At 37.4% G+C, this 11,569-nt stretch overlaps 1 protein-coding gene across 1 annotated transcript; it reads left to right on the forward strand.

Moving 5' to 3' along the window:
- The first annotated feature begins 1,618 nt into the window (after positions 1-1,618).
- Positions 1,619-11,226, forward strand: LOC115820496 (eukaryotic translation initiation factor 4E-binding protein 3-like). The gene is made up of 3 exons (XM_030784102.1): positions 1,619-1,945; positions 5,172-5,345; positions 9,788-11,226. Exons 1-3 carry the CDS (start codon positions 1,789-1,791, stop codon positions 9,817-9,819), a joined length of 363 nt encoding a protein of 120 aa, XP_030639962.1. The 5' UTR covers positions 1,619-1,788; the 3' UTR covers positions 9,820-11,226.
- Positions 11,227-11,569: the final 343 nt, after the last annotated feature.

An 11,569-nucleotide genomic window follows, 5' to 3' on the forward strand; every position in this document is an offset into this window, starting at 1 on the left:
ATGAAAAATAGAGGGAGACCAAATTATTCAGGGTCTGATTTTTTTGGTGTCCCTGTTCTTATTGTATCAAATAGGACTCCAGGCTGCCCAGTATCACATTTACCCATTCATTCTATCTCACCTGAGTCCAGAAGAACTTGCATTATCCTGTATTATTTTTAAATGGATGACTTTTTCGCATCAAATAGGACTCCAGGCTGTCCAGTAAGTTTCAGTGATTGCACACACACACTGTGAACAGTAGTATTACATTTAACTATTGAATCTATCCCACCTGAGTTCAAAACAAGTTGCATTATGCTGTATTATTTTTAAATGAATGAAAAATAGGGGGAAACCAAATTATTCACTGACTTACTATGAATTTCCTAGTACATGTTCAATCACATAGGACCACAGTTCAACCAGGGTCACATTTCCCTGTTGTATAAGTGTCCCCACACAGAAAAACAAATTTTATTATTTTACATTAGTTTGAATAAAGTAATAAAAAGAGGAATCTGAATTATTCAATGACAGTTTCCCATTTTCTGTGAAAATAAGGGAAAATCAAATCAATCACAAAAAATACCATGTTGCATAAATACTTGAAGTAATCCGGTGTGAATCCTCTGGTTCTGTTCTGTTCACTTGATGTAATACACTTAGTAATTTTTTAATTTCCAAATTATTTAAACTGCAGGGTTCTGTTCTGTTCACTTGATCTAATACAAAATTGTAAATTGTAAAAGTCAAAAGTATTTACACTTGTTAACCATGTGAACTTTTTTGTAAAATGTATGATTTGATTTCCCCTTATTTTCCTAGGAAATGGAAAACTTTCACTGAATAATTTGGAGTCCCCTTTTTAAAATTTTATTCAAACTAATGTAGAATAATAAAATTTGTTTTTCAGTGTGGGGACACTTATACAACAGGGGAAATGTGACCCTGGTTGAACTGTGGTCCTATGTGATCGAACATATACTAGGAAATTTACAGCCAGTAACATGGGGAGAGGAGGAGACGAAGTATTTAACTGCAATTTGGTCCGACGAAGACATCAAAAGTCAACCTGAAAAACGCATAAAAATGTCGAAACTTATTATATCGGCGACGATATCATTTTTGCACGACGAGGACCTTCATTTGGCGAATTCGAACTAATCTCGAGTACAGCGCTTGAAGTTGGCTCTGCTGCCAGTAATGCCATAATAATAATAGTACAGTGGCAACGAAATGAATCCGTTCATTCATTTTTCTCCATTCAAACGGAAAAGGCTACCTGCCGAACTGACAACACCCCAAGGCATGTCCGTCTACAAACCAATCAATGTCAAGTACAGGGAGACGCAGCCCACGGTAGGTATGCAAAGTTCTTTAGTTCGCCCACAAAACTGCAGTGAAACCAAAACTAAGCTGATCAAATGTATACAATGTAACAAAACATGACCATTGGTTCGGACCTTGGTCCGGACTTTCAGGTGTGAAAACGCCGTATGATTTTCCACAAGGATCTAGCACAAGTGCGACATTCGGCAAGTAGGCTAGCACAGCAACCACCCCAGTCATCACATGACCCAGTTTACAACCTCTGATAGCCCTTAAACTCTTACCCCGATATCATATCCGCAGAGGACAATGGGAAACAGAACTGTGTTGTCAGTCCTTGACCAACAACCCTTAAGTCAGTGCCGTTTTTGTCAGCTTGTATTTTGGTTATGATTTGTTTCCAGTAACTTTGTTGTGTTGCTGAGTTTTAGCCTGACTTGGCGAGGTTTCAAGAATCAACAATCGGACCCAACTTTTATGTTTGTGTCGAATGAAGATACAATGTCGACTGACTCAAAGCAGAGCAAAAGTTGCCCAATTCCAACCCGTGTTTTTCATCTCAAGGAGTGGTCTCAACTTCCCGATTGTTACAGTCAAACGCCTGGGGGTACATTGTTCTCTACTACACCAGGAGGTAAGGTACATGGCGAGTTCGTCAGTAGATCTGTGAGTGTAAACTTGAATATTTCAAGCCAGGAGATCCTTAAATAGCTATGTTGGATCTGTAACAGGTTAGATCTCGTATAACTCTTAACATTTGCTGAAATGTGCACGTACCCTGCGCACATGGCACGCTTAAAATAGTTTTTAACTGAATGCAGCCGCAGCGCAAGACGGACAAGTGGCCGACTGTTTCAAAAGATGCAGTGATGGAAGCGTTTGGTATGCATTAAGTGGATTAAAATCTGCTTTTGTCAGATTATTTAAAAAAAAAGCTAATTGGTCGCGTAAATAAAGTTACGGTGAACTTTTAAAGAACGCTTTCCAACGGTAAATGTCGGAACTACATTGTATCAGTGCACCGTCCCGACACGTGATACCGAGGTTAATTTTTGCGCCTGTTTTTGTGCACCATAATTGTCAGACATCCATCTTAAATTTTACCTGCATTTATAATGATGGGGGAGTTATGAACAGTGTGTATATGAGGGAAAGGAAGATTAGACCAGTATGGGTGTTTCTTTGATAAAACTGTGCAGACAAATGTCTGAAGTCCAAGGACAGTTTAGTAAAGCCTACAGTGTTCACAATAATTCCAGTTCAGATGAGATGTCATGACATACATTTAGGATATAACAATGAAGATTGTTGCTTCTGTTTATTATATTTCACTGTTATGTCCACTGCATAGCTTCAAAGCGCTCAAAGGGATCTCAAGAGATTGAATGGTTTTGTTCACTTTTCGCATTATTTATTTTGAAATTTTCCGAGCTATTATTCGGTCTTTGTGGTATGAGAATCTTTTCCACTCTGGAACACTATTTGTTCTGGGGATTGATAGTAATCTCTAACCTCTCTATCAACAAAACACTGGCCATTATGTCAGTTTAATCAGTTGGTTTGACCTGTGTATGCCTTTATTTAGGCCAGTGTCAGTGTCACAACAGCAGTGTAACATTGGTGGAGTGTGCACTGCCCGTTGGCCCTCCCTTTCTTTCACACCCCTTTGTTCAGGACACTTTGCACTACATAGATTAGGTTGCATAACATGTTTTTTTGTCTGTGCTAGAAACACATAAGTACAATATAGCAAGACTGCAGTATAGAGTACTGCTCCCGCCACAGATCACAGTGTATCACGTAATGACACACTTTACTACTGCTTGGAGAAAAGCCAAATATCAATCAAACAAGTATAGTTTGGCCACCTGAATTTTTTTTTGTGGTAAACTTAAGTTAGGTATAGCTTTAAAGTAACATGTTTACACTCTGATGTATCATCAAGCTTGTGTTCTGCCTGCAGGTTTTTTTGGTTAGTTATGGCTCTGTCATGTTCCTGTATTTCTAAAACTAAATCATTAGCACTGGGACATTTAGTTCCCACAATGTGGTCTGGAGGAGGAATTTATTATGGATAAGCCAATGCTCCTGTTTTTATCCTGTGTACATTTAACTTATATATCCAAAGCCAGGCTAACTTTGTTTTTCTCTCTCATCCTTGCCAAATTCAAAATTTACTGTGGCATGCAGTACTGTAAGTACTGCAACTTTATAAACTATATATTTATTATCAGCTTTTACAGTATTCCACATAGCATGCTCACAAACAGATCACACAAATATTGATTTACTAATTAAGGCTGTTCCTTTTGTGGCTTTCTGTAGAACTGTTTAACCCTATTCCATATGACGCATATTTAGAGCCCAGTATCACTGTTTACAGTCTCAAAGGGCTTTACAGGCCACAACAGTCAAATCAAAACAGGACGGCACCTCCTGACTTAATCCTCATGGCGGGCAAGAAAAAACTCCCCAAAAACCCAAAAGGGAAATGGGAAAATGGGAGACCTGAGAGAGGAGACCCCTCCTTGGCCAGACAGGTGTGCAATAGGTGCCGACCACGTGGGCAGTTACAATTGAAAGTGAATTGGAGCATGAACATGAGGCGCATGAGGTTGCACTGTTGTTGGTGGATAAATAATTACTATTATTTAAATGAACTTTTTGGTCTATCTGCCAATGGCTGGTAAACTGAAAAAATTAACCAGCCGAAATATTTTTCAATGGGCTACAGAACTGCATAAGATATGATGTCATTAAAAACAATGTAATACTAATTACCCATCGATTTACCTCTTTAGAGGGAACTACAATAATGAAAATTTCAGATCCTGTTGTAAAGAGACTCAACTTTTATTTTAAAATGTTAAATTTTCTTTTAGCCATACTTCCACCATGCCCTTCATTTTTCCTTTTTGGTTGCTCTACTTCAGTAATGTGCTGCCACATACTTGCAAACTCTTTTAGCTTTTAGCACTTATAGCTAGGTTTAGCTCAGTGCAGTGTCCCCAGCACCAAAAATGACATCATCACATCTCTTGTGTCGAGCTTTAGTGATGGTGGACAGCGAGGGTCAATCAAATAATTGCGAAACGTAGTCAATCGATTTATATGTTGTAGCGATGAAAGTTTCTAGTGAAGTAGGCCTATTTCAGCAACTCGTCAATGGTGACTGACCTCATTTATTTCATTCGCCTTATGTAGATTTTTACTCGCATTTGGCGAGCGACAGGTGCTAATTTTGGACCCTCTTCTCACAGTTAGCAGTCATACCTTTTGACTTACATTAAACAAATGCAGAGTTCAGTGGTATCAGAATCAGTAATTGAAATATCAAAGTATTTTATATCATGGAATTTGAGGCAGTGAAGTGTATTTTAAAATATAATACTGAGGAGTACTTAGGAGGAGGTATGGAGGTGCACTGAGTAACATTGGAATGCATGCATTTTTCTTAGGTAGGGAATCACAGTTTCAGACTGATACACTTCAAACCTGAAGCAGTGCCCAGACCTTGTACCACAACTGGCACATATAGCCGAGATATGATTAGTCCTATGAGTCAGGGGGCACCTCTACGCTGTGCCACGACTACACTGTACCAGGACTACACAGTGCCGTGACTATGCAGTGTCACGACTGGATACATCCAAAGTTCAGTCTTGTGTGGGAACTTAAGGAAGTTTCAGTTAAATTTGTTTGGAGTGGCATAAATCCCTCAGATCTATGTAAAACTGGAGCAGCTCAAGGGAGGATCAGGTGAAAAATGAACAAAGGGGATCAGTTGGCCCTCCTATTATAATTTTTGTTTAGTGTTTATGGGGAATATACATTATCATTTATGGGCATTTCTCCCATAGGAACACGCATCATTTATGACAGGAAGTTCTTGCTTGACTGCCGGAACTCACCAATCGCTAGTACACCTCCTTGCTGCCTTCCCCAGATCCCTGGGGTGACTCTTCCCACTCTACATCCACTGTCCAAACTTCAAGAAGTCAGAGAAGAGCTGGAGGAAGAAAAGGATTTGCCAGGTAAGTCAGAGATGGGCTTGGGCAAAACTGCCTGGCTGCTGAAGAAAGTCACTACTTGTGTAAAAAAAGACTGTCAGTCAAGTGAGAGAACCACTCAAACAGTTATATTTTACACACACACACACACACACACACACATGTATGTGTGTGTGTGTGTATAAATATATAGGAGGCTGAAAAAGGAGCAGTGCAGCCTGATTAAAATATAGGCAAAACGTAGTACATTGCTACGCCACTATTTTGTTAAGATTTGGGTTTTTTTTTTTGTTTGGGTGTTTTTCTTTTTTGTTGTTGTTTTGTTTTCCTTAACGGGTTTGCTGAGGTAGTTTATTATAAGGTTACTTGTCTTTTGCTTCCCTGTTGGACCTGTACGACAGAGTAATAGGGCAACTCCGACGAAAGAAAAATTCTGAGATTTCGAGAATAAGGTTGTGACATTACGAGAATACCGTTATGATTGAGGAAAAAAGTGATAACATTACAAGAATAAACTTGTAATTTTGCAAGAAAAAAAATCATCATATTATGAGAATAAAATTGTAAAATTTCAAGAAAAAAACCCCAAAACTATAATTTTCTGTGCCAGCCATTTCCTCCTCCACAAAAGAGGCAATTTCCTCCAAATCTGTGTGGTTCTTTCTTCAGAATAGACACAGTTTCTTGAACAATCTTTTCAAAGTCCTGATACTTATGATCATGTGGCGCTGATGTGCTAAAAGATGAAGTATTTTGTTATTTGTGAAACTTATACTAAAGTATAACTTCACAAGATGCTCCATGTTCCTCATTTTAACACTGGCGGCAGACTGCTTTTCTGATATTTCCCCTCTAAAATAACACATAGCCTAAAATTACGACTTTATTCTCGTAATATTTTGACTTTATTCTCGAAATCTCAGAATTTCTATTTAATACTTGGACATAGGACATGCAATATGTGAAGCGGTGTTTGTTTTACCACTAGGAGGAGATTAGCCTATGTTAGCTCTGGCAGTGTAGTTAATGGTACTTCAGAGAGAACAGTTCTGATTTGTAGGCTTAATGATTTTTTTTGTTTGTTTATATTCTGTGTGTTCAGCATTCTCCAATTAGGGCGGATGGTGACAGGGTTCACAATGTTCACACAGGCATTTATTAGTTTAGAGTTTAGTTTATTGGTCTGAGTGTGGATTAGGAACTGAATGTTTTAAGTGATTTTTATGATTATACATGTTTATTGTTTATGAAAACCACAAACCAAATTACATTTAAGTGTTAATAATTATTGTAAAAGTTTATTGAAGAATACTTATATTAACACTTTAATATCCTAAAAGTAGAAGTGTAATAAAAACAAACTTTATTCACTTTATTCAAATGCAAATACAAATAATTTTTCTGCCTCAGCAAATACAGATACCAATACAAACACTGGGCTCTCTGTACATCCCTAATATATACATACATACTTGTATATATGTGTGTATATATATGTGTGTGTGTGTGTGTGTGTGTGTGTATTATGCACACACACACACACACACAGTACCTGTCAAAAGTTTTGACACACCTACTCATTCAAGGGTTTTTCTTTATTTTTACTATTTTCTACAGTGGGCTTTGTTTACTCTTTTTTTTTTCTTCTTACTACATAATTCCTTATGGGTGGCACGGAGGCGCAGTGGGTAGTGCTGTCACAGCAAGAAGGTCCTGGGTTCAATTATCGACCGGGTGGTCAGGGTCCTTTTTTGTGTGGAGTTTGTATGTTCTCCCTGTGTCTGTGCGGGTCTCCTCCGGGAGCTCCAGTTTCCGCCCACAGTCCAAAGACATGCAGGTCAGGCTTATTGGAGACGCTAAACTGCCCCTAGGTGTGAATGTGTTTGTCTGTGTGTCTGCCCTGCGATGGACTGGTGACCTGTCCAGGGTGTTTCCCTGCCTTTTGCCCAATGAGCACCCCCACGACCCTAATTAGGATAAGCGGCTTAGAAAATGAATGAATGAATGAATAATTCCATATGTGTTATTTCATAGTTTTGATGCTCTCAGCAGTGTTCTACAATGTAGAAAATAAAAAATAATAAAAATAAAGGAAAATCATTGAATTAGTAGGTGTGTCCAAACCTTTGATATATATATGGGTCATTCCATGTCAAATCAGAGACAATTCAAGACAGTGGTTGCAGCACTGCCTCAGATTTTGTTAAAAGTTAGTCTATATAATGTTTGGGTCTCAAAACTAAGGCCTGTAAAATATTTTTGTTCAATTCCAATGTTTTTATTTTTTTGGCCCTTGTTATTGCTTGATTTTTATACTCACAAAATTAAATTGCCTTATCTAGGAGGTCATGTTTGAACATTAATATCTTGAAAAGTATTATTCCTAGCCTCACCAAACTTTGTAGGATGGAAAACAAACATGTTCTTAGTATGACTGAACCATTAAAAATTCGTACTGCCTACTGATTTTCTATGAGGCCCTAGATTTGAAAAAAGTGCAAAATTCCTAAACGAGAATGATATTTAGGGTATTGTGAACCCATTTTTTGAACTTATATGGTATCAGTCATTGTTTTTTCTTCAAATGCAATCTTTTATTACTTTTGTGCCAATATTTGAGGTGTACCGCTAATGGACATGAAATTATTAAGAATAGAACAAGCTTTCTTTGGTCATTTCATTGGACCAAAATGGTATGTGGGGTAGCTAGTAGGAACATGAAAATGTATGTGGAAGTAGCTTAATGTTTGGTCATTTAGTGTACAAAGTGCCAGTCTCCTTCCATGTTCCCTTTATAGATAAATGCACATAGTTAAAGACATTGTTTTACCCCTGGGAAAAAACAGCCATAATGAAGAAGCAGGGTCTTCCCTTATTATCTCTACGTGTGTCCTAGCCTCTGAAATATTGATTGGAGTAGAGAAATACATGTTTTATGTAGACTCATACTACTATAGGTCATTAATGCAAGCTATATTCTTTACCATCAGGGCCTCATTATAGAAAAAGGCATTAACTCTGATAGATGGCATAACTCTATTTTTGTGTGAAGGAAAAACAGAAGGACATCTGCACTTTGTCCCCTTAATAATCATATATCAAGCAATTTCCAAGTACAATTTTATGTTCCTACTACCTACCCCACATTCCATTTCAGTCCTATGAAAATGACCAAAATATGCTACCAGGCCTTGTTTTATTCATAATGTCTTCATGTCTATTGGTGGTAGAGACCTCATATATTGGCACAAAATTAATTTAAAAAAATTATATTTGCAGAAAAAAATAATGATTGATATACTGGTGCAAAAATGTGGGTTTGTAGTACCCTCTATCACTTTCATTGAGGAGTTTTGCACTTTTTTGTAATCTAGGGCCTTATAAAAATGGCATGCAGTACAGGCTTTTAATGGCTTTGGCGTACAGAAAACATGTTTATCTTCCATCCTACAAAATTTGATGAAGCTAGGAACAATACTTATCAAGATTTAATGCTCAAACATGACTTCCCAGATAAGGCATTTTTGAGGCTATAAAAATGAAATAATGTCAAGGGCTGAAAAAATATGAAAATATGAATAGGATTTGAACAGAAATATTTTACAGGCCTTTGTTTTGGGACCCATATTTTAAAATTTATTGGTTTTTGGGAGGAAGAAAAAAAAAGTCAAATGTGTTCCTCATTACAACGGAGTATTAGGGCCACATTGAGGGGAAAAAATTCTGAAATTTTGTGAATAATTTTGTAATATTACGAGAATAAAGTCGTAATTTCAGAAGAACAGAAGAGGATCAGAAGACAGCCTGCTGCAACTTGGAACTGATGTGCCAAAAGATTAAGTACTGTATTCCGTTATTCATGAAACCTATACTGAAGTATAACTTCACAAGATGCTCCACGTTCCTCATTTTAACGCAGGCGGCAGGGTGCTCTTCTGATATTTCCCCTCTAAAATAACGTGTAGCCTAAAATTACGACTTTATTCTTGTGGCAATTTCCTCCAAGTCTGTGTGGTTCTTTCTTTGGAATAGACACAGTTTCTTGCACAATCTGATCAAAGTCCTGATACTTATGATAATGTGGTCCTGATGTGCCAAAAGCTTAAGTATTTCGTTGTTTGTGAAACCTGTACTAAAGTATAACTTCACAAGATGCTCCACGTAGGAGGTTAGCCTACGTTAGCTCTGGCAGTGTAGTCACTAGCTAGTTCACCTACACACTGTGCTCACTGCTCAGTCAGCCTGTGTGTTAAACGGTTGTGTGCGTATGTACACACACACACACATACACACACATGCATATATGTGAGTGTGTAAGTACAGTTAAATCTTCATAGCATGAGAGCTTCACCAAAATACTTATTAAAAAGTGCTCACCTAGTGGCAAAAATTGGTTATCTATAAATATTTGTTAGATAAGTGAACAATTGAACAGTGTTTTAACCTTTGGTTGCTGTGTGTTTCAGCTGATGACAGCCAGTTTGAGATGGACATTTGACGTTTTCACCTGCCTCCTGTGGACATCATTTTGTCAGCACTGATGCTGCTCAGAAAATACCAATTATCACTTCTCTGTGTGTTTTCCTCAAAGAACAAAAAATAAAGTATTGACAGAAACTATGTTTATTAAAGAAGACACAGTAATAGTTTGTTTTCATCTACTGCAAGAAAAAAAACTTTATTTCCTATGGTGATGTAATCATTGTTTTGTATCCAGTTTTAATGGTAAATATATGAAGATTAATTTTGATTGAAACATCCGTTGTCCTAAATCTGGAATTTACAGATCGAATCCAAGCAGTGTCACACTTAATGAATATAACCAGGAAGCAAAATGAACACATCTGTCTCTGTCCCCATTGTGAGTCTCTCACACTGTATGTTGGTTTCAGGTTGGTTTCATCTCCAAGGGCACTGCACTGGTTTGTGATGCTACACAGTTCCCATAGTTCAGAAGAGTAAAAATGTGTATTATATATATTATCAGCCAGCAATACACTATAAATGATAAACAAAGTTGATCTACCTCCTTCATTGGTAGATCAAATATATGCAGATGTTAAGGAAGCCTACTGTGCAGGTTCTGTGCAGTAGCTTGTGTTTACAGAAACAAAAATATTAAAATGGGTTATAAATAACCAGAATTGCAAATCAATTATTGAGCACACTCTTTCCAGACATTGTTGACATTTGAGAACACTAATTTGCAGTTAATCTGCTAAGATATATTTTCCCATTTTACGTGTTAATAAAACACAATGATAGTGTTTGCAGTTGTGTCCTAGACATACATTTTTGCTCATTTTCACATTGCTAGAATGCCATTCTGACCAATCAGAGAGCAGGACTGGAATCCCCTGTTTCATATTCTCCTTAATATTGACAAAAATCAATATCACTTTTCATTCACAATGATATGAACTGATTTCTGTAGAGAACATTTGGAAAGAGATTTGATTTCACTTGGCCAAAAGCCAACTGAAAACTGGCTTCAGGAAAATTACTCGTATGAATTAAGGTTTTGTACTGTGTGGACCAGGGCATGAACAATTGCTTGCTCCACATAGAAAAGCAAACAAAGAATAAAGCTTTCAGAAGTGAACAGGCATCCCCTTAATTTAATTCTCTCATTCTGTGATTCATGCATTCATTGTGATAGCTAAGATGGTCAAGGCACCATGTTTTCTTTGAGTGAAATAGCTCGGCCCCACACGCAATTCTTTATTGATGCTGTAAATGTCATTACAACTCGTATGAGCTTAAATGTCCCATCTTCACATCAAGCAAATTTGTGCATAATTTTTTAAAGAATTACTGGTAGTTTAAAGCATGCTAACAGCATTATCATCAGTTCATGTCAAGATATCAGTAATAAAACAATAAAGATGTTTGCTAATGATACTCACATCATGCACTGTGATCCTGCTTGTGTCTGAGTCTGCTTCTCCATATACACATTGTTATGTGCCTCATCCTCTTTTTTTTCCCTTTTCCCGCCTCTTTCCTGGATTAGTGGTGAGCTGGAGGCCGAGCGAACTGGAGGCTGCTGATTAACTGATTGATTGCAGCTGACTGAGACTGATTGTGGACCTGATAAAAGCCTGTGGTTCGCTGGCCTGGAGTCTCTTTTGTTTTTGTCTTTTGTTTAAACTTATGTCACCCTGGAAGTTTTTCATAATTTTGTTACCTTAGTTTTGATAAACGTGTAGGTTGTACTTTTGCCTGTTTTCTAACTCTTGTTGTTTTAT

Source organism: Chanos chanos, chromosome 9 (genome assembly GCF_902362185.1).
Source record: "Chanos chanos chromosome 9, fChaCha1.1, whole genome shotgun sequence".
NCBI classification, from domain to species: Eukaryota; Metazoa; Chordata; class Actinopteri; order Gonorynchiformes; family Chanidae; genus Chanos; species Chanos chanos.

What these genes read in the sequence shown, in the direction of transcription:
- LOC115820496 (XM_030784102.1), top strand. Translation starts at nt 1,789, where the DNA reads ATGTTTGTGTCGAATGAAGATACAATGTCGACTGACTCAAAGCAGAGC. An exon ending in GTTCTCTACTACACCAGGAG is followed by an intron (nt 1,946 to 5,171) that starts GTAAGGTACATG and finishes TTTCTCCCATAG; the next exon opens with GAACACGCATCATTTATGAC. An exon ending in GGAAGAAAAGGATTTGCCAG is followed by an intron (nt 5,346 to 9,787) that starts GTAAGTCAGAGA and finishes TGTGTGTTTCAG; the next exon opens with CTGATGACAGCCAGTTTGAG.